General features: G+C 37.5%; 1 protein-coding gene across 1 annotated transcript in view; it reads right to left on the bottom strand.

Moving 5' to 3' along the window:
• Window positions 1-367: 367 nt before the first annotated feature.
• Window positions 368-23,853, bottom strand: part of brinp3a.2 (bone morphogenetic protein/retinoic acid inducible neural-specific 3a, tandem duplicate 2) — a 37,965-nt gene continuing 14,479 nt past the window's right edge. The window contains exons 3-8 of the mRNA XM_056751556.1: window positions 15,361-15,551; window positions 11,941-12,131; window positions 7,166-7,271; window positions 5,204-5,440; window positions 4,302-4,524; window positions 368-3,058 (exon numbers count right to left, since the gene is read on the bottom strand). Coding sequence (XP_056607534.1) covers window positions 1,942-3,058; window positions 4,302-4,524; window positions 5,204-5,440; window positions 7,166-7,271; window positions 11,941-12,131; window positions 15,361-15,551 — 2,065 coding nt within the window. The 3' untranslated portion in view covers window positions 368-1,941. The remainder of the gene's footprint in view (window positions 3,059-4,301; window positions 4,525-5,203; window positions 5,441-7,165; window positions 7,272-11,940; window positions 12,132-15,360; window positions 15,552-23,853) is intronic.

Raw genomic sequence — 23,853 nt, 5'->3', positions numbered from 1 at the left:
TGCGTAAGGCAAGAGACTCCACAGGAAACATACTTGATTGACAGTTCTGAATAGGTCAAAACCACTTATGGTATTTGAAAAAGTAGTCTTTTAGATATTCGAAAGGGGTTTTCACATCATAAATATAAAAAATAAAGTAAAAAAAATAATTCTTAATTTAGGAAATAGCGGATTTCACATCACAACTATCATATAACTAGACATCACATGCATTATAAACTTATGATGGGAAAACCACTCCTGCGCAATGAATTGTGGGTTGGTATGAAGTATAATAGTCAGTTACTACCTAGGGATAAAATTCATTAAAACGTTTTGAATTTATTATTTAATTCTGAAAAACAATTATGCAGAGAAACAAATAAAGTTTAATAAAAGAAGGTAGCTAACTGAATTGGATAAAGCTCATCTTATTTATTGTGCTAATTCTAGGTAAAGAGTGTTAACACAGATTATGAAGAGGCAATTGACACTTTTTTGTCAGTGTAAATGTAATCTGTCATCAAGTGACATGTTAACAGGAGCTAATTATCATTCACACTGCATCAATTAATGTAATGCAAGAGAAAGGTGAGAAATAACCGAACTGAAAAAAAACATTCATTTAAATTTCTGACAAGTGTGAACATGAAAAAATGGTGTAATATATACAGAGGTGCACACAAAAATGTATACTGAATATTCACAAAGGCACACTGTATTCAACAATCTCTTTCCCAGTTTGGCAAATCTCTTACATTCAAATATAAGGCTGATTTGTTATTATATACTGTAGATTTTATGGTTCAAAGAAACTGATAGAAGCGGTGATGCAGAAGTAACATAGTGTGCTGAAACGAGCCAATTAACAAAGATTTGATTAAATAATTTGAACACTTGAAAATAAATTTTGAGAAATGAAATAAAAATAAAGGTAAACAAACTGGATAAGGATAAAACAGCCAAATTCATTGCATTTTTACTGCTGTCGATGGATATAGCTCGGTTCATAATTACCCTATGAAGTATTGCATTCATAGACCTTCTGCCAATTGCATTGTTTAACCTCATAACAAAAAAAGTGCATAACAAAACTTAACGAGTGAGGATGTGCATCACCTGACCACTTTTAGCTATAAAAAAAAACTGTAAAATAGTCTGTGGGCAAATTGAGAGTCTAGTGATATTGTTCCACTATGGTTCAAAAAGACTGCATCATCCCTTAAAAACAGAGGGAATATGTCAAATATGCAGAGGATTAAATGAAAAGAAAAGTTTTATGCTGTGTAAACAATAGACAGTGTCTTTAAATTATACACAAAACAAACCAGCAACTTTCAAAAAACCAGACCTTCAACACTCTCCTTCCAATAAAATCTGAACCAAAAGGGAGAACATGAACCGATCAAGCTGTTACACAATTACCTTCCTAAATCTGTTTCATTATTATTTTATCAAAGTCTTACATCATAGTCGCCGTACTTAATTTTTCATTAAGTTCGCTCAATTGCAAATATAAAATTTCTTTCATTTTCCAATATAACAAACTGCCAATTAGCAATAAAATAGGCTGATAAATAAAACAACCGTTACTCAATTACAACCATGATGTTTTAATAACAATTTATCTACAAAATGGACTGACATCACTGTATTCTTTAAGAAGAAAGCGCACTGTCACTGAAGCAGAAAAAACATATAAAAATTACAAACAAACACAGCATATATTTTTAAAACCCCTTCTCTTGGATCTCTGTGTTGTATTATACAACAAAAATGAGTTTTTCTTTTGATTGCAATGATCTACTAGCGAGTGTAAATTCACGAAATACTTATATTTCATTTCTTTCAAAAGCGTCTTTAATCTTGAAAGTCAGAGCATTGCAGCTTTGACTCATTAACAGTCTACTTTGCATTTTTACATTGTTCTATTGCTGTCAGTCAGCTGTGAGACCCTAGCTGTTAGCTGCAGAGTTTAGTGGTCTCGTAATCCAGAGAATTGGGGAGGCGTGCACTGAACGCCTGAAGCGAGGCGTGAATACGCACCACCTCGTTGGCTGTCAGTTTGAGCCGGTGGCGTAGCAGGCAGGAAAACAGATCCAGAAGCTGTTGTCCTGGCGGAGAGAGTCTGTTCACTCGGTCTCTGATCTCCAACAGCTGCAGCAGGGCCGAGTCCTGTGAGCCCTGCGTATACGGGTAGTCCAGCTGCAGGATCAAGTCCCGGATAGCTTCCAGGTCAAAATGCATGCTGTACCCAAACACTTGAATGCTGTTGACCTTCATGTACCCCAGATTCTTAGTAGGGTCGGTTATTTCCAAATGCTCCAAATAAATGCTCTCATTAGCCCCGGCACCTGGAGCTTTGATGCGGCTCCTCATATAAATGTGAATGGTCTCGAAGAACGTCTTCCACTTGTTGCCCAAAGTCAAAGTCCAGTTAAAGCACTCCAGCGGAATGTCCAGCTTAGCAGACTTCCAGTCTGGAAAATTGTTCTCGTTCACGGGAATTAACCAGCTCTCTGAGTGGCTTCCTCCGAAGGGGTTTATGAAGAGCGTGAGGGATGGTTCAAGCGTGCTGTTTTTGGTAAGGCAGATTTGAAGTGAGATGCCTAAGAGCATGTGGACTAGGTTGGATTTGTATTTGTTACTTTTTAGGGTAAGCAGCATTCTCTTTCTCCACGAAGGGTCGAACCAGGTATTCAGACGCATGTCATTGCTAATAAAGATTGCGTGGACCTCCAAGCGTCGATCGGCTCTTTGGAGAAGGTAACGTAGCTCCAGATCCTGAAGATCAGTCTCAAAGCCCAGGTAGTTTTCTGTGGAATCCGCAACCATTGGTCGACAGGATCCCTGGCTTAACATATAGCCAGTGTTGCAGCTTCCGCAGCGAGTGTGGTTGTCCGTGGCGCAAGCGGCACAGGCGCCACCTTCTCCCACAGAGCACGGCATGGGTACCTGGCAGGAACTGTGGTCATATGTGCAAATGCAGGTGTGCAGCTCTTCAGAGAAGGAGCCCAGGTGGTTGTTTTCAGAGCAGTAGAGTAAAGACTGGAAATAGTTTAGCCAATATGACCGTGGCCTATATTTTAGGGAAGATAAGATAAATATCAGTTTCTCTGCTTAAACAGTAACCTAGGAGAATAACATTGTCATGTCTCCGAAGCCAGCACAGCAGAAGATGACAAGATTAAAACTAGCACTAACAAATTGATTTTTTTCACAACACACATACACATCCAAATCTTGGGTTTCCATGTTTTAAGGAGACTTTCCATAGACATAATGGCTTTTATACTGTAAAAACTGCATAGTTTATCCACTAACCCACAACCTAACTCTTAAACTAACCATAACAGAAAACGTTTAAAACATAATTTAGTTTGATTTATAAGCTGTTTTCCTTAAAAGTGTCCCCACGAAATCTGTTATCACTGTCTTTGTGGGGACGTTTGGTGCAAACACCCACACACAGGCAACGGGTTAAAAACAGCCATTTATTCTATCAAATGTATCTCAACTTTTTTGCAGAACTGTCACCTCACATCCAGCGTACAGGAAAACTTATGAAGCAAATTTTGTTTTTCAGTCAAAGAAATGTGTCATGTTTAGCTCTTTTACCTCTATATACTGGCCTCTATGCGGTATTGTAATGTATTTTATGAACATACTGTAGATATTTACAAGTGTAGGGATCGATTTCAGTTATTACAGTGAAATTGATTTTGTTTTACGTTCACAATTTCACACAGGCTATTGAACTTCTAGAGTTTGCTCCCACGTACTGTACTGTAATAAAAACAGCCAAACTCTGTCGCTTCCCACAGACTCTGTTGAAGCAATTTCTTTTCATCTTTTAATGTTTTATTTTCTCAAACCATCTAATAAAAAGTACAGTAACAAACCAATGCCAAAGAAACTGTCTGATACAGTTCAAATAAGTCTAAATTCTAAACATTAAATTATCTTGTCTTATTGATGGTTGGGTTACAACTACACCATCATCCCCCAGAGATTTTTTTCCGGCATAGCTGTCTGCAGACCGAGTCTGGGAAGCAGAAATCAATCACTTACTGCTCATTTGTGACTGAAGTCTTACAAACAGGAAGTACACGGGCCTTTCAAGCGCTCCCTATTACTACTAACCACACAGCCTAGGAGTCTGAAATGTGTGACTCTTCAACACAAGCAATAATGATGATAAACACAGCACACAGAGTCCCCTCTCTAGGTACAGTTAATGGGGGCATTATTCCATTTCCGAATTAAATATCGGTGTATTCATCACAGCAACAATGAGGAGATAATGAGAACCTTCGGCGCACCTTTCACGTGGTAAGTTGATGTGGGGCTGCCTCTGGCACCTTTTGCTCAAGCTAAAGAGCTTATACACCACTCGCTGCGCTCGCCTGTAGAGACTCCTCATGCTGCCTTCCAGCTGATCGTAGCGGCGCTGAAACATGCCATCCAGCGACCACAAATGCTGGATCATTGAGGAATTGAGAAAAAAATTCTGAGGCAGCCTCATCAGAAACGTTTTGAATTCATCTGTTGGGGAAAAGAGTAAGTTCTTTCAAATACAGAAGCGTCATCGTGTGATTCGACAGAACTCGGAGATAAATGCCTGAGTATGTCTTCGTTCATCAAGCTATTTGACAATGCAAAATAGTTTCAGTAGGACTTTTCGTTCAGGGATGCGCTTTTTTCAGAGTTTTATTCAAGCCGATGGGGCAAAACACAGAGCATCCCTCACAGGACGTCACATTTACGACACCTGAGAAAGTATGCATGTCTGGCACTGATTCGCACTTTTTGAATTTAATAACATAAACTTTGAAAGTAATTGCGCTCTGAGATTTTTAAGGAGGAAAAACGATGACAGCGTAGAAGAGGAAAAAAGGCACGCGTTTTAATTTTGCTTGAGCTTTAATGGTCGCTTTGGAGTGACCTCCAGAGCCAGTAATACAGTACCTAAACATTATACTAAGTGCTCTTATTCATATGCCTGATGAAAGATGCACGACAGGCAATAAACCATTTTATGGGTGATTGTGAAGCAATATGTTAGCAGGATATTTTTTTTGTCTAGTCCAACTCTATCTCTGAAGGACGTTGTGTGACAAATGTGAGGATTCATTGAAAGCTGTTGATAAACACGCCGTCTGCCTCATAAATCACATGAGAGGGCTGTTTCACAGATTTAACCCTTTGTGGAGTTGTTTCTTACCTGATTCTTCAAATTCTTTGTAAATAAGGGCCCAAGATTCAGAGATTCGTGAAAGGCTTTCCTCCATGGACTGAATGTCTGTGTAGGGACAATTGCACTCTGGAAATTTAAGGTCACAGTTGCACCAGCAGTCGTTGTCTCTGCAGACGAAAGTTCCCTCTCCATTGCAGGCGATATAACTGAGAGCTGCTTCGACGAAAGTGTTTCTGAGATAATCTGGCAAAATGACCTGTAGCCCTACAGTTTCAGAGAAAAGAAAAGTGTTTCGAAAATAGTGGAGCAATGCTTTTCAAGAAAGCTCTTTTGAAACAACGCAAAAGCTATTTAGTTAAAGTAAGTTCACCTTCTGAAGAACAAAAGAAGATATTTTGAAGAATGTCGCTAACCAGACAACAGCGGTACCCATTCACTTCTATAGTATAGACACAACACCAATGCAAGCGAATGCAAAGCGACGTCATTTAATGTTTTGGTGAACAAGCCCTTTAACTAAATACTTTTGGGAAGTGTATACAGTAGCACAGTAAGAACACGATAACACAATTCAATATAAGAAGCATTTTGGCTGAACAGTTACATAAAGAACCGTTTACATCTGTCAAACTTTTCTTCTTCACAAAACGTTCAGTGGAAAGAGTTTTTTTATACTATTATAATATGTAGGTTCTTATAAGAACTTTTGTAGCACCTTTCAAGTATTTGATACTTAGCAATGATTTTAGGTTGTGGCAAATACACTCCTAACAATAAACGTGCTTCACGATGCCATAGAAGAACCTTTTTTATCTAGATGGTTCCATAAAGAACCTTTAACATCCAAAGAACCTTTCTGTTTCACCGTTTTCACAGAAGCTTCATTGTGTCGAAAAAGGTTCCTTAGATTATAAAGAGCTAAGAAAGTGACGAATGGTTCACTGTGGAACCTAAAATGGTTCCTCTGTAGGATCGCTGTGAAGAACCCTTTTAGCCCATTTATTTTCTAAGTTTAAACTACTTCATTAGTACTTTTGCTGTAACGAAGAGGTTTGGACATTGTACATTGATGCAAAACGTAACATTAATACATATTAGGGGTGTAACGATACTTCGTATTAAGATATTGCGATGCAAAAATGTTACGATTCGCATTATCTGGGAGAAGGGGAAGCACAAGACACAATCTGTGTCTACACGTGGTTTACAAAGCGTCTTATTTTACTTCACAATCTGTAGGAAAACACAGCAAACTTGAAGCATTACTGCAGGCGAGTCCCCCAGCAAACTCATAACAAAGGCAAGAACAAACGTTTTTATATGCCAATGTTAATTTATCCGCTAACGTGAGCTGCTGCGTAATGTGATATTCAACATAAAGTAAGTCAAAAGAAACCAGCGCTGTTCCGATCAGAGTAGTGATGAATTGAGTCTGGTACATATCATTCATTGTCTAATATTCTCTGTGTTGCAACAATGCATTTTTATCTAGTAGTTGCTGAATTTTTTGGAAAAATAAAGGTAATGACCTGGTTAAATTAAATTCTAAGGTAAAGTAAATTATGTAAAAACAGTTAAATCTTTGTATGGAACATTTAAATAGACAAATTAAATTAGTTAATCCTGATGGATTTTGGTAGACTAATCTAATGTAGATTTTGGAGACTAAAGCTAGACTAAAACTATGATAAATGGGGATGACTAAAACTAAACTGCACTTAAGTCAAAAGACTATGACCAAAACTAAAACTATCTTTATTCTAATTTCAGTTAAGACTTGAATGTTAAAATTCTTTAAATTAAAGAATAATGTTATTTGAATTTCAGTTTCATTTTTTATTTTGTTCAAAATACAGAGATGTGTATCATACCGTGAACCCAGCATGGAGATATTTACCGAACCGTGAGCTTACTGTATCGATACACCCCTAATAGATATCCATGATAGTATCAAAACTTGGCAAATTCTGTTGGAAAAACATCTTATACCTTGCAGGTGGACTTTGTTCTCGGGACTCTGAACCAGCACAGAACTGACAGAATCAAGGTTGTCATAGTTACTGCATCCAAGAGGTCCAGTCCTGGTTTCAGTTACCTGGGAAACAAAATTCAGAATGAGCAATTTCACCATAAGATGCCGTAAATGTTAAGATGGTTTGTTTTTATTTCCTTTCATGAATTTCAAGCTTATTTGTGTATATAATCCTAGAATATAATAAAGTAAACAGATTTGACTTGACAGAAGGTCCGAGCCTGAGGCTCAACATACAATACAAGCTCCTTCTGAGCCTTGCTTTTAAAATCCTTTAAAAGACAATATAACCAGTCTGGCTAAGAACAGATGCATTATTACAACTTCCGGTGCTTGCGGATTTGTCGCTCCAGACTTGGCGATAATGCAACAGCATTAGTCCAATAGATAATGAACTAGAGTTCTTTGTCATTGAATCACAGAGCAGAAAGAGAAGCCAGGCAGACAGCCACACAATGCATCCCGCTTTCTCTCTTATGAAATGTATTTAATCGATTACTCTCTTTATTTAGAGATTCTTTCCCACACAAGAGGATAATATAGCAGTCTGTTGCTCCCCACATTGCAAAACATCTAACCTTAGTGGCGGGTTCGGTACTTAATGATGGCTAGACTCTGTGTAACCGTATTGACTCAAGCAACTCAATTGACCTTTACTGCAAGCTAGCCATGCTATAATCCGCATTTGCAATATAAGATCACACTGAATTTTCTCCTGCTTTCCACCCGTACCTCTCTCCTCATGACACGGAGAAGCACGCATAATTGATTCACACTTTTCTCTTTCATGGTGCCAGTGAACCTTCATCAATTCAGCGATTTCTTTCGATTCGGCCTGTCACACGAGATCTCAGCCAGACTGGCAGCTAGATAAGGCGAGACAAGGTTGTCTTCTGCCACTCCATCACAAACCCACTGAGGAGTCCAATGCTGATAGCGTAGTGCCCTTAAGCACACACATTCGAGGCATGCGTATCTTCGTTTATGGCGAGATTCGTTTTCATATCATCTTGACCTTTAAAGTTTATGTTGCAATCGATCACTATACAAAACACACCGGCCTGCACTGAAATCAACCTGAAAGCGTGAACTGAGATAAAACACCAAGCTTTTGCGATTGATTTAATAACAGATTTATAGCTGATGCAATCATATGATATATCTCATTATTATTTAATGTACCATATGATCTGCCATATGGTAAAAAGGAACCGATTGATGAACAAGTGGGGAGTGATGTTAGATTCCCTTTACAGATAACAGCTGTTATTCAAAGCAAATACTTTGCTTGTCACAAAAGACCTTGTAATGGCAGATTATAGGCCACCTGGACCTATGTGATTCTGGCTTAATGAGAGACATCGACAGTCTGCTGTTCATTCTCACAGTGCATAGGCGGAAGCTATATTCGGGACTGTTATTTTGAAGAAAATAGTAGTTGAAAGAAAAAATGTCTCCAATTTACTGATATACTGTACAAATGCTACATGACAGACATGCATTGATATACTTCTGCATGACATTCACGGTCACAAGAGTGACTTCCGTTTGCAAGCACCCCTAGACCAACACATTTTCGTTATCACAATGGACCGTGTAAAGGAAAATGCCAACAGTCGATTCTTTAACAATTTTGACTCTGTGTGTCTGAACATTCAGAATGTGAATGCTGGGTTGGCTTTAACAGCTGAAAATGGTCAAATCAGGAGCAAAATGATCCCTGCCGATTACAGAACGGCTTGAGGTTTCACACATTACAGAAACAACCTGAGCAGGTCCACAAATACGGGATAAAAGGGACTCTCTTTTTCTCTATTTCTCTCAAAGTCCCATGACAACAGCACACTAATAGGCTTTTCCTAAAAAAGTAACATTTCTCCCCATGGTGCCCAGTAGGGGGAGCTAGAAACATTGTTCTCTACAACTCCCAATTTAATCTGGAATTTATATAGTTGAACGTTCGCCCGATTCTGTCCCGTGAAATGCAGGCACGGGTCAACACCCTGCGGAAATGATGCATGCGTCGTGGGCCCCTGCTGCTTATGCGATTCATTCTGTTGCGCTGCTGGAGCTGCGTCGTCCTGCCTTGCAGGCTGCTTCTGTCAGTCAGGAATTCTTTTGCAATTCCCACAGCGATATATAAGCACAGTATTGACGCCAGATATCTGCCCTACCAACTGTAATAAATACGACTAAGCACTGCAGCAGTGGTGTCCTGATGGAGAGCACAGTTGTATATCAGGGGATAGATTGGAATAATCAAAGCGTTGCGTGGAATATATGCACCATACTGAGCATTGCCGTGCTGGAATAAATACCTCTGTGGGGTATTCAGACGGCTTTGTCTGATCATGATGGGTCATTTTATTAGCTGGCGGCAAAGGCGTAAGTGCAAAGACAAATAGTACATAGCAAAGAACGCTGTGATATGATATTGATACAACTGCGTTGTGATATTGTGGAAACAATTGTCAATCTGGTTTTAAATATAGATTTTAGTGACCAACTAGGGCTGGTTGTAGCATATGTGAAACTCTAGCATTGTTTTTGGCAAATAGGGTCTTAACAAGGCTTAAAGACTCCCTAGAGTAGAATACCCTTTCCATTTTATTTTCTCCCAAAACACTATAAAAGCCACAAAAACCGTCACAGCACTTTCCTTAACATCTGTTTGTCTCTACTGCGAAACGTTCCTGATCCATTGCATTTAATGACAAAATAATGAATTTGAACGTTAAACAATTCTTCAAATGCACATGGAGCTAATGAGAATACATTAAACCGTCACATATATTTGAAAACAAATGGCTTGTTTTATGATTTCCAGTCATGTTGAGGGTGATTAAATCAATAGTTTTCAGTATTTATCGAACAGATTTTAGTGGAAAACACCCACCGTGGTCAAAAGACCTCCCATACTAAAGTTCAGCCTGACAAGCATGGAAACTGTAGAATACATGAACAGCAATACATTGTTTTTCAATAAAGCACGGGGAATGGATTTGCTGTAAAGGATGTGTGTGGGCAAATATTGACTGTTCCATTCAAAATGAAACTTAATTTGTGAAACAGGTTCATACCTCCAAGATGAGCCCCATTTATTTACCAACAGCAAAATAACACAGGGAATACCAAGTGTTTTAAATAAACAGACATTTTTGGGTCATTTGCTAAAGTAGCTGTTTTTCCACAATTGAACTGTACTGAATTAAAGTGCTTATTTTAAATTCAGTGGATACAACACAGAATTATCTGACAGGGAATTTTATTGGACCTTGCTCACAAAAGCCTTAATCAGACTGAAACTCACTACAGAACGTATTATTGATCATGACCTTCGGCTGAAACAGTTGTGTTTCTCCTTAAGGTTTTTTGCAATGCACTGTTTGTGTTGAAATCAATAGATTCATAGTGTTCTCTGTGGCAGCATTAACTCTAGTGTGTAGGTGTATCAAGTATGCACTTACATGACGTCACTTAAAATATTTTGCTCTCTAATATGTTGCATATTGTAAAAATATTTTTTTATAATTTTGTTAAACACAAAACTTTTTGGCTTATTTTATCCTAAGGCAGATATCGTCGTTGTTGGTTGCAACCTTGTATCTTCGTGTTTGGTATTTCTTTATATATCATAAGTATTGGTCATGTATGCACTGAATTTTGTCTTTTGATATTACTATCTTAATGTTTTATGCCTGCGCCATGTACTGTAAATTACAGAGCGCTTTTAGGGGCATGGTGGTGGAAAAAATGAAGCTTTTGCGTTGTTGATCCTTGTCTAAGGAATAATGTGTTGTTTGTGTTATAACAACGTTTAGCTCACAAGTTATTGGTCCGGGAATCTAGTATGAACCGTTCAATTGTTAATGTACGGAGCGGAATAACAGGACGTTTGAATGTTTTGCGAGATAACGCAAATATGTTTGCGAGAGAACGCAAAAGTTATTGCGAGAGAATGCTCATCTGCTTGCCTGTACATGTTATGCTTTATTTTAACGTACTGTATGTACTGAATTTCTTCTTTGAATTGAATCTTTTAACACATTTTCCCCGTGTTTTATAATGGTTTCATGGATTTGCCTCAGATGTGGCTTTTCAAATAACATAAAAACATATCTCATATGCACTGATCAAAAACTTTGAAACTCCATTTGAGCTTGATTATGGTGTAAATAATACTGTATAATGACACATGCAAATCTCTTACCATATACAAAGCCGCTAAATCAACTATATATCAAGGTATGAATAGTATATGATCTAATTATCAAAGACGTAATACTAACACAGGTTCTATTTCCTGAAAAGTTTGTGGAGGTTTCCTCCGTACAGCGATTATATTATGTATTATACATACATAACCTACTGTCATATGCTGTATGCCGTGTTTTCATTATTCATGTTGTTTACAGCAAAAAACAAACATCCTTCAACATCATTATTTCAATAATTAAGCGCCAAAAATAAACGAATTATTTAAATACCTCCCATTAACAGGTCAAACATAAATGGAACAGTGTGCACCAGAACTAGTTTACTGAAACGGGCTCCTGTCATTCATCAGTGAATGGGGATCTCTTGATATCCACTCATAGCACAGAACACATTTCACAGCAAGATCATGAAAACAGGGATAGAAAAGAAAAATGCACTTTGTTATAATGAACATTATTATTCTTGAGCAGTTGAAAGAGGAATGCTGGGGGCTCAGACTTTACTAATGATATACCTTGATAGCAGTGGAGGCAATCTGAATGTGGTGTAGTTTTCTCAGAGTGCTCTCTCTGTCTATGAAGTAGGAGGCAGCCAGCTGGTGAAGGGCCTCCAGAGTCACAGCGGTGCTATTACTGGTGTAGTCGTTCGCCTCTACTTTCTTACTCAACTTCCTCTTGTCCACAAATATAGTCAATGCCTCCTCTCCTGTAACACGAGAAAGATACCACGCTTATCATCACAGAAATGCTTCACAGTAAGAAATAACTTTAGTTAAGTAAAAGTCATAGCAAACCCACACAAACACTGTAAAATCTAATTAGTTGATCTTACTTAAAAAAAGCATGCAAATCGATTGCCTTAAAAAAACTAAGCAAAGTGAAATAGTATTATTGAGTTCAAGTAACTAAAAAAAAAAGTTAAGATGTACTCTTGACTTATTGTGGAGTACTCAGAATTAACTATTACTACCAACTTAAGAATTTCCATTGGATGTATTGCACTGTAAACCAGGACAAGTTTGCAATACCTAATTTTGATTACTTTATAGCTAAATTAAATTTTACTACAGTTTAAATATAAAATTTATCCATCATTGGAGTTTTAAGTTCACTAAATTAAATTCTTTATTTCACATAAATATTATTCTAAAAATGCATAAATCTTTACCTTGACTTGTGCAACACAAAATGAGCAAAAGGACACTTTAATATAATATATAAGAGAAGTGAACATTAAAAATTATCAAGTCTTTAACTTGACTACAAACATATAAAATAATCATATTTTTAAAATTGTTCTCTCCTAATGCAGTCTAGCGCAAAGCATGCTGGGAATCTTTTCTGCGTACAGGCAGGATCTGGTGTAGTAAAGTAATTGCTTCGCTTGCCGCTACTTGCTTGATTTAAGTAAAATATACTAAAGGCGAAAAAAAAGTTGTTTTATTTCCCCTGCAAGTAATCGTAACTTAATAAAAACAAGTAAAGTGTATACATTTTGACAACTGAGTAAAGTTAACAAATAATTTGGACATCAATTAGATTTTATAGTGCAAAAACACACACACCAAGCTTCTAAGTTCCCAATGTGCAGTCATCAAAAAGCTTAAAATTGCAGCCAGCTACATAAAACAGAAGTAGAAGCAAAAGCTGCTTATAAATCGAATAACCTCCTTATGGCCCTAAACAGAGACGATATTCCTATTAATGCTTTACATCTAATTTGTGCAGATAAAACATTATTTTATGGTTCTGATCCTAAGGGACATTACATCTCCGTAAAGTTTTATGCGGGGTTTTTCTGACTGGTTTAAAACACTTCACAAGAGATCTCTGTTGTCGTCTTTGTTTAATATTTGTGATAGATCCAGTAAACTTTAAAATTTTGAATATTTCAACCTAAAAGCTTTTGATCAAAAGCTATCTTATTTTTTAAGTTACATTTTTTAAGGCACCTTTCGATATTAAGTTTTTATTTTCATCAAAGTGCACTCTTAGAAACAAAGGTGCTTCACGATGCCATTGAAGAACCTTTTTTTGTGTAAATGGTCCCATAAAGAAACTTTAATATACAAAGAACATTTCTGTTCCACAAAAGGTGCAAGAAAGAGATGGTTCTTCAAAGAACCGTTGACTGAATGGTTCTTTGTGAAACCAAAAATGGTTCTTCTATGGCATCGCTGTGAGAAACCTTTTGAGCAACTTTTTTTTAAGAGTGTTTATTAAGAGTTTTAAGTCATTTTCCCTCCTCTTTTGAATGTTGTGGTTTTCTTGATGTACCTTACACTGCAAATATAAGTTGAAATTGGTAACGATTTATTTTGTGTCGAAGTTATCTAAAGGCATTGACACAAATAAAAATATTAGGCCTAGGTTAAAAACTTAACGCAGCAAAAACAGTTTTTCAAGGTATAGACAGTTATGTGGCCCACGCTTAACTTCCGGTGAACCTCTTCAAATAATGAATAAATATTAAGTACCAAACACAGACTGGAAGTTAACTTCGGGCCAGGCATGTGTGTCCGATGGTACTCTCTATAGCACATCAATGTGATCTTATTTTACCCCAAAATGACTGAATATTGCAAACACCATTCAAAGGTGCTTTTTCTATTTTTAGTTTTTTTCTTATCTGTACAATTTAGCTAAGTACATTGTCTAGAGTTTACTCTAGCCCTGTCATTTAAACTATGCGTTATGATATTGTTATGATTCATGTCCATATGCTCTGTTCCTCTCTCTGCCAGTCAGTTTGTGTATTCCAGGCAGATCACTGTTGCGAAGCCAGGACTTGCATCTCCAGTTTTATGCTGTCACCTTACACAATATTGCTTGTCTTCCACAGCACAGAGGGCTACAATAGATGTCCTCTACATTGAATTAAGTGAAGCAACAGCCTATGGTTTACAGAACTGAGCAAAGTAATGGATTTCAAACAGCACACCCTCAAACATCATTCTGACTTTTGTTACTGAAGTAATCCATTGTTGGTTGAACTTAAAGCATCTGGCTATCCTCTGGCTACCTATTCTGGTTGATAAACTTCAACAGTTTAGACCAGCTCCAAACAATTATAAAGTTATAATGGTATAAGATGGCATTTTTATCTGCTTCTCTTTTTCAATCATACAAACCATCTCACACTTTAGCAAGTACTTTTTCCTGGCTTTATGGAGTTGAAAGTTAAACATGCATGAACTTTATCTGCTTGTTAAAAATAGTAATTGCTTTATACCTTGCTTACGCAAAGAATTATAATGTTTCTTTTCTTATCATGTTATAAAAAAGCAAAATAAACCAAAAAATGAAAAGTAAATCTTATCTTGTGGTATCACAGATAGCAAGGGATTAAATGGAGATATATTCTCAGACCCCATTGCATTTTTAGGGGTGGGTTCCTGGACAGGTCTTAAACCTAGTCCCAGACTAATGTAAGTGTTAGAGGTGTCTTGATCGAAACCAACTTCTTAATATATATCAGTTTGATTGTTGTGTCTCAAGATTCACAAAGAAGCCTAATGTATTTTTGATTTAAAGTATGTTTTTGAAAACAATTTAAATATCCTAATTTAACGAGGACCTAGTCCTGGTTTAAGATAATCCCTCTCCGGGAAACTGCCCATTATAGAGTTCACAAGATCTCAACAATCTCTTATTATGTATAATGCTTATATTTGCCAAAATACCACACATCTGTAATCAAAAGTCAAATTCCAAGATCAAATGGTTTTATTAATGCTATCTATGTGTTTACATTTTGTTACTGTTTTATTATCCTTGGAACTTTTTAATTGTTAGACAAAGATATACATAAACTAAACAACTGAACTCTTCAGTAAGTGTTTGAGCTTTTAAAAGCACAACGTTTGAGCATTTAATTAATCTCCTCTGGGTTTGTGCTAAACCCTCGTGAGCAAGTGTCACAAATGCATTTCTACCTCCCAGTGTAGCTGACAGCAGAAAATGGGTCCCATATTTCCTGATCAGGTTGTCAGTAATTAGCTGAACAGTGGGCCTTCGTCCCAGGAGTCGAATGTTCCGTATAAACTCTGGGGTGAGAGGCAAGGGGGAGCTCAGGAAATCTCGTCGCTCGACAGCCAAGTTGTTCACTTTCCAGCGGCCAAATTCCCTGCATGAGCAAAACAGAGACAGTAAACAGGCCTATCCCTAATGATCTGTTTTCATTAACATCCCTCTACTGCTATGGAGATGATAGAAGGAGGCCTGCGGGGCAACCGCCACTCCTGCCAAGCTGCATCTTCAGCCTCAGGTACTGTGAGCATGTTTCATTCCGGGGATGAATGTGACGCGTGGGGCGCAGTCTATGAATGTGCAGCTGACAGGTGCTCTGTTCAATAAACACTTCATGACCAAAAACTGCTATGACAGAAAGACTCATATACGTGTGCCCTGTGGTGACAACCAATACCTTTTATAAAAGTGGAGAAGAAAAAGTTAAATGAAAAAAAAACATCACAAGACTGTAAAACGCTTCCAGGCAAAAGGCAGACAAACAATGCCATAGGCTTTTGTGACTTGTGCATTTATGTCAAATAGAGGGTTTGGAACAGGTGATGCAATAAGATGTTGAATTTAACTCTGACACATAAGACAAAAATATAAATATAAAAATACTTTTTTCATTGATGCAAATTATTTTCCTCCATTTGTCTTCTTAACTGTCATTAAGATTTTATTCTTGTTTTGCTTTCGCTACTAATCTACAATAATGGGCCTGACCACTCGTTTGATCGAATCCATAATGTCCATGATGAAAAGGTCTTGGAAAGAAAACAAAGTACACAGCATACTAAATAAAAAAAAGCAGTGGAGTAAAAACAAGCAGCGTCTCTGCGTGCTACATTCCAGTCTGTTCTGTTCACAGACAACAAATGGATTTGTTTGCTTCTTTTGTTAAATTATCTCTTTGAACAGTTTTGTTTGAGCCGAGGGATTCCAAACTGATCAGAAACTTTGATTAATTCTAAGCTGTGGATCTTGTAGCGAGAGGTCTAGCAAAGACATATATCAGCTGTGAGTACTGCGTCACCCTTTGAAGTGGACATAAATTGTTGTGTGATAAATGGAATGTGGGTTTATAAACTGGCACTAGGCACGGGGACGTTTGACGTAAGCATGAGCCAACAGACTAATGGAGCTTCCTTAGGGCAAAATACTAAACGCACTTGTTCCATTCATTTCCAAATATGTAGCTGATGAAGCAATTAAAAACTCGTTTTTAATTTACCCTGACAGAAACTATTTTGTGTTTACTTGGAAGACAGGTCATGACGAACGCTCTTTGCTTTGTCTCACTAGTGGCCACTTAAAATGCATACGAAACAACACATTTCATTCACACGGTTTCAGGCAAATAAGTATTCAAGCTATTTTGGCTGTCATTGTTTTGTGCTCTCTCTATATTTCTTTGCTTTTCATTCCGTATTTTAGGCTCTGCCTTCAGCAATTATGCGTAAACTAAAATAGAAACATGCCTCAACAAAAACAATGGCACAATCTTGAACACATTTACGCTCGATCCATCTAAAAACACCCTACAATCAGAGCGCTTCTCTTCTCGGAGAGCTTCTCTTCAGCCAGCTGAGAAATAGTGAGTAACCTCATGCACCGGTGATGGATGGAGTTGAGGTGGCCTTCTGAAAGGGTATCTATCACATTAAATCAGGAGTAATGACAGAGGCCCCCCGACCCAGATGTTTGATTGATTCATTCCACCAAATGCCCTTAAATCCATCTGCTGTTTTGTGATTCATAAAAGGCAAAAACATTGTTATTCAAATTCAGTCAAAAGCTGTTACAGAATTTTTTGTCAGAATATCATTTTCAGTAATTTCATAAAACGTTGCCCTTGGCTGCTGTGAAACACGGACAGTAGGTTTGGCATGTACTGAATTTGGAAGGTCTATCTCAATATTCGCTTGGCACCAAGATAAGTCACCTCCTCGAATAGACAGAGACATCTTTAGAAGCTGTGAAGAGTTAGCCTTCAGGAGTTCAAAGGTGGTCACAACACAAAGGTAAAGACACAAAATCCTTCCAGTCATTCTGTTTCCAAGTCACCGCCGAGCATGATAAGCTGGGCTTTTCTTGTCGGGTTAAGATTTTGTGATGACGACCCTAACAATAGTGTGAGCAGTTTAAAGCTTCCCTCAGAAGCAAGCAATAGGGCTTGTGCTACATGAAATGCTCATTAGTATAGCGGTCATCATCCATCTTCACAACAGCGCTACTCGCAATGAAATTGACTCCCGTTTCTGCGCCCTGTGCATTTTGATAGGCTTCATTCCCTAAAACAGCTTTTCGTTTCTTTACTTTTGTTCCGGGAAAAAAAAGTCTTTGTCGCTGCCTATTAAAAAGATGAGTCCAATATGATACAGAAGGATAACATTTACGCATTTGGCAGATGATTTAATCCAATGCGATTTAAATTGCATTATACTATTCATTTGTTTCCTAAGTATGTGCAATTCCCTGGGATCGAACCCATGACCTTGGCGTTGCTAGGGCCATGCTCTTTCTACTGAGCTACAGGAAAGGAGGAGGACAAAAATAGGACAGCTTTAAATAAGGCCAGCTGTCTTCATAATAAGAAATGCAATTTTATGATGTGATCTATACAAGCAATTTCAAACTGATTCCCCCACTTACGTTATTAGAAAATTGAGAGAATTGCCAGGGTCCGAACGCACATCATCGTCTCTGGAATCTATCCCCTGGCAGTGGCTCGATAAAGCAGGTGGTCTATGGACCCGGCCCTTGAATGTTATGACGTGGCATTTTCTCAATATTCGGGCCAATATTCTACCCAGTGAAATCCCCCAAAATAAAAAGAACTATTTCCAACAAAGAACTCATTAAAATTCTTTCATATTCAATCAAGAAGAACGTGGAAAATTGAAGAAGGGATGAGATGGTGCACTTTCATTACCCAGACGACTGTTACACACCACTGTAAGGAGAAAAAACATTTCTGGTAATTCATCTTCCACCTGTCATTGAGGATTATTTAAATTGAGCAACGCAACAAAGCTGCACTTGTAGGGGGGGGAAGCTATCCAGAAAATAATATTGCCACTTTTAATCTCCCTAGGTCTGTTGTACGCACACATTGTTTGTTATCGTCAAGGAAAGGCACTGAAAAATAAGAGATTGTAAAAAGCTCCAGGCTGCTGAATTTAGTACAACATACAGTATTAAAGGAATTCGACATTATTCAGAGAAGCAATCTGATCTAAGGATGTCAAAAAGACTTTTTGTAGATAGCAAGATTAAGCTGTATTGCAGTTATCTACACAGTTATTGTGAAAACAATATAAACATACAGTAAAATGACATTAAAGGAGTATCTTGACCCCTAGGTGACCAAAACACTAGGAAAATTGACTGATTTGAGGCACCACTTCCACAGTTCTCAATGTGAAGGGGGCGGGACTCTACCGATTCTAAAGCGATTTGATTGGCAGGAACTTTGACGAGAGGCTGAAGTGTAGCGTGATGTCATGGATTTCTAGGGTTTTTTAAGTCAGTTTTGGACATTTATATCTTCTAAATGGGAATTTTGTGGGTGATTAGGAGCATTTCAGTTTATTGAGGCTAACTTTCATATTGATATCACTACAAAAACATGGATTACATACAAAAGCTGGTAACTTTAATATGAAAGTTTATCTTTAAAATAGTCTTAGCTTTAGTTTATCTCTCACAATTGATAATTCATGTTAATGAACATGTCACTGCAAACAGAATGATTTTTATAAATAAACGTTTTTTTCATAAATTAAACGTTTAAAAAATAAAATAATTATAATATTAATATTTATATATTTAATATATTTTAATGTAAAAAAAAACAATTGATAACATGCATTAGTCAAAATCGAAGAGACATTTTTAAAATCTTCACACAGAAGTCTATTCGGACCAAACTGTGCATCATTTTCAGTGGTTTCACACAAAATGCATTCAATAAACCACATCTTCCAAAATCCATCAACAGTTTTGTCAATTGTACTTCACCACCGGCAAAACAGTTTGCATTTTCAGCACATTCAGTTTCAAATGTTAACACTTTGTTTTTTTAAATGGTCAAAGAAATATTCAAAACAAATTAATGGCAAATTAGATGCATTTCCGCAGTGATCATTTTGAAATCTAGAAAATTTTGGCAAGTAATGAAACGATAATCATTTCCAAGACCGCTCATTGCATTTCATCTGAATGCCAACCCAGGTGACCTGTTTTACTTTCCTTACCATGTCTTTCATTTTTTTAAAGAGGACGACTTCGAAATGATTTTGTTTGGAAATATGAATCAAAGAAGAGGTTGTTTGGTAAAACAACAATGGCACAGACAAAGACCAAGAATGATGATCGCTGACTTACTGTGAGGTTGACAATTATTTTATTTTATGTTAAAAAACATATAATTTTTGTTATGTATGTGTCTTAGGTGTTTTGTTGTTGTTATAATGAAAAACTATTTATGTGAAACATTATTAAAACTTTAAAGATAAGAGTCCAGCATTGATAGGTAATGCTTAAGAGCGACAGTGTTTACTTTCAGATGATTATTGTTGCCAGTGTTACACCGCATCCTATGCGATGAAAAAGGTCAATCAATCACAAAACACAGCCAATCAGAACAGTTTTTCTCTGTCCGCACACCCTGTCACGCTGCTGCTGAAGATTGCACATGCAGAGAGATGTGTCCTGTTCTCATGACTTCATTGATGCCTCACCGGACGCTATGCTATAATTTCAGAATCTAAACTTATGTAATCAAAGTATATAGCGTATCCTCATCCATGTTTGGTGATTAATATTCATGAGGTGCAGAATTTACATCGAATGAGATCATTGTGTGGAAGGAGCTGTCAGCCGCGACGTCGCAGACATGGAAACCGTTTCAAAAATAGAAACGGCCGTTGCTTGTCGCTGCTGGTTAGGACAAAACCTCTGATTAACATGGAAACGATACCTTTTATTGCGTGTTGCGCCGTTGCGTCACATTTGGTTAGGACACGGCGCTATGGTGGAATAAGCATTTTTTGTGATTTTTATTTGAATCAAATGACTTTTGGAAGTGAAATGAAGTGTTTGGCCAGGATTCAGATTCATGTTGGTAATGCAGACTGTGTTTTAAAGTGCCTTATTGTGATTTTTGAAAAGTGTTGATGCTTGATGCAATTGACTGATGCTTTTTAGCAGTTGATAAAGTTTTAAAGATAAAGTAACTACATCTTTTTTTTACTATGTATTCGAGGATGTGACCTGTGTTCTGACGTAAAAAACTGACACTCCCACAGATATTTTTGTCCTGTCTGAATCAGCAAATGAAATGAAAGATTGTCAAGTGATAAAAATGTAACTCCAACACCATTTATAGTCAAGTCAGAATAGAGCTATAGTGTAGAATTGTGTAAAAATGAATCAGTGATTATGCATTCAAAATTCAAAAATTGTGTCAAAGAATTGAATCACAATAAATATTTTAAGTTGTGTTGCATGACTTTATTATTCATTTGATATTTATTTACTCTATATATTGTTACAATATAGCATAATATAGAATATGATATAGCATAAAGAATGTATGATCAATTAACATACCATACGAGCAAGGGCACACAGTGTAATGGGTCATCTCTTTTGACCCAGCTGACGTAGCTAGGATCAGTAAACATAGAAATTTGTAAACTGGTTTAAACCTGTGTTATTTGGATCTAAAAATACAGTCTATGTCAGTTTTTCTCAATTTCAGTCCTCCACCCCGTTCAGAATGCTTTAGATCTCTCCCTATATAAACACATCAACTCACCATCTTGTAAGTGTGTTAATTAGGGAGACATCTGTAACGTACGCTTGTTTGACTGCATGCAGCACCGCATAGACTGATCAGATTATACTACTCAATTCATGTCCTCGCAACCCTACCCCCCAAAAAATAGTTAAGATGGGGGAGTGAGGACTGAAATTAATAGTGTAAATCAGGGGTCTTCAACTACTTTTCTTTGAGGGCCAGATTCCAAAAGTATAAGTAGGACGCGGGCCAGTTTTTTTTTACCATATACTCATTTCTTCTGTTATTTTGTATTTCTGTTATTTATTGCGTTTTGTTCCTCTTATACTGTCTTTGTTGCTGTTACTTATAGGCCATATATTAAAACATACACACAAATATTGCATCCAGTAGTTGTGCCTTTTCATGATATAAAATTAAAAGGGATATTGTCTTTTTAATTGTATTTTATATTCCTTAATGTGTTTCTTTACCCAAAAATTGCTACTAATTTACTCACCCACAGTCCTCCAGTACGTGGGTGGCCTGGTTTTTTCAAGAAGATATTTATGAAGATATTTGGTTGAATTAATTAAAGTTCAATCAACAAAAGTAAAAACCGCTAATATAGAATGTAGCAGCTTTTTGGACTTTTAAAGATGTGGGGTCTATAAAGTCTCTCCACTAATTTGAAATGTTAAGGCGGGCCAGGTAAAGATGATTGACGGGCCGCATTTGACTAGCCCTGGTGTAAATATAACAGTATAACGAATGATCATTGTATCCCTCAAGTTTATAAATCATATAATGCTTTTGCAATGCTAGAAATATTTTGTTGGAAATAGATGAAAAATCTGACATAAAAAAAACATTCCATAAACTTTGAATTTGTTCAAGCAAACTCTGCAAAACTAACATCTTAAAAGATTATTCGAATTGAACTTGCTATAATCTGGTTTAAATTAGGAAGGTAAGCAAACCTTTTAGCTTTTGAATTTAAATAGTGATTTGTCATCACCTATTTCCTCCGAAGCAGGGACAGTTATCATATTCATCTGTTATCAGAAGCCACAGTTGACATCTTCTCATTTGTGCTGCCTCCTCTGATTGGCCCTTCATCAAAACATTGACACTTGTTGGTTAAAACTTGTGAATAAGGGGCTCAATGCACCCTCTGCAAGATTAATGGTCTTATCGTGTGGCTAGCTGATTAGCGGTTTCTTAATTCCTATTACTTTGCATTATCACCCGTTCCCTTGAGAGGATGCTGTCAGAAGCAATGCTGTGTTAGAGAAAGATTACAACCACTCCCTGATTAAATCAAAGTGTTATTTCAAAATATTAATTGAAAAGGTGCTGCTTTCATATGCATTCCAGAGTGAACAGACTATTTTCTAATTTAGCAGCATCAAGCATAGCGTCAGTTCTGGCAGGTCACGTAAGTCTAGCTTGCATCAGCCGATCGCATCACGTGCAGCTAATCAACGTTAACCAATAATCATACAACACATACTAGACTGCTTACTATTTAAGTTGCCTTTCTCTGCTCCTTATCAGCTGCTTAATCGTGCCATACTAAAAACCCACCTCCATCCCCATCTCCTCCATTTCTGCCTTTATCTGTCGGATCATTTTAATTTGATCCTGTTACGGATCATTAACTGTTCTAGTTTCCCAGGTGGGGGGACATGTATTGCTGGGTATAACACATGACAGCATTATGTAAAAAACGATTTGTATTTACACGGATCCGGGAAAACAAATAAAAAATGATATATTATGCATGCCATGCCAGTGGATGGCTATGTTGCACTGTAAAAAAACACTACTGTACGTGCCTGGACACATGCCCTGTTTTAAGATAAAAGCGCTTTTAATACACGTTGTGTATGTGTGTTAATAGTTTGTATATATAAATACTATGTCTTCGCTGGTTGCAGTAAAATCAACTTCCCTTTCTGTCGGTCTCTTGATGTTCTGTCGAACCGAAAGAATGGGGTTTGATCTTGAGAACCCTTTCATCTCTGATTGTACTTTTAAAAGGCTAATAAACTTGGCGAATGGCATGGCAAGCCAGCCTCCGCCCCGTACATACGGGTATAAAATGAAGATGAAGGTCATTTACCTTTTGTTCTTCGGAACCTGCAGAGCTCATTCTCTCATGATTATCTATTTGATTCCACGAAGCAGAGCAGCGGATTCGTCCTGGTGTGTGAGATTCCCCTGGGTGTTTATGTGGCGAACCGAAAGTGTCTATTAGAGCAAATTTCCTAAAAGAGACAAATTTCTCACAGCGTGCTCTTGTCGCCAGACAAGCTGCCAAGGGCGACATCGATGTACCCCAGGTTGAGCCTGCCATCTGCAGACCGCCGCCCCCTGTAGGCACAGACCAAGGCTCCCTTCCAAAACGTGTACATTTTCTTCATCTCTGGTGTCGAAAGGCATCCTGCAGGCTAAGACATTGAAGCAGCTGGACGAGGGAAAGCGCGACCCAGCATTTATGCAGGATTTGCACACCACCACTGACATCGCTCTCGAGGGCTACCAAGATGGCGGCGTGCACACGCTGGGTCGAACAATGTCTACTCTGGTGGTCCAAGAGCCATGTCCCACCTTTTCAGGGTCTAGCACC

Source organism: Triplophysa dalaica, chromosome 6 (genome assembly GCF_015846415.1).
Source record: "Triplophysa dalaica isolate WHDGS20190420 chromosome 6, ASM1584641v1, whole genome shotgun sequence".
Classification (NCBI taxonomy): Eukaryota; Metazoa; Chordata; class Actinopteri; order Cypriniformes; family Nemacheilidae; genus Triplophysa; species Triplophysa dalaica.
This window is presented reverse-complemented; position numbering and strand designations above follow the sequence as displayed.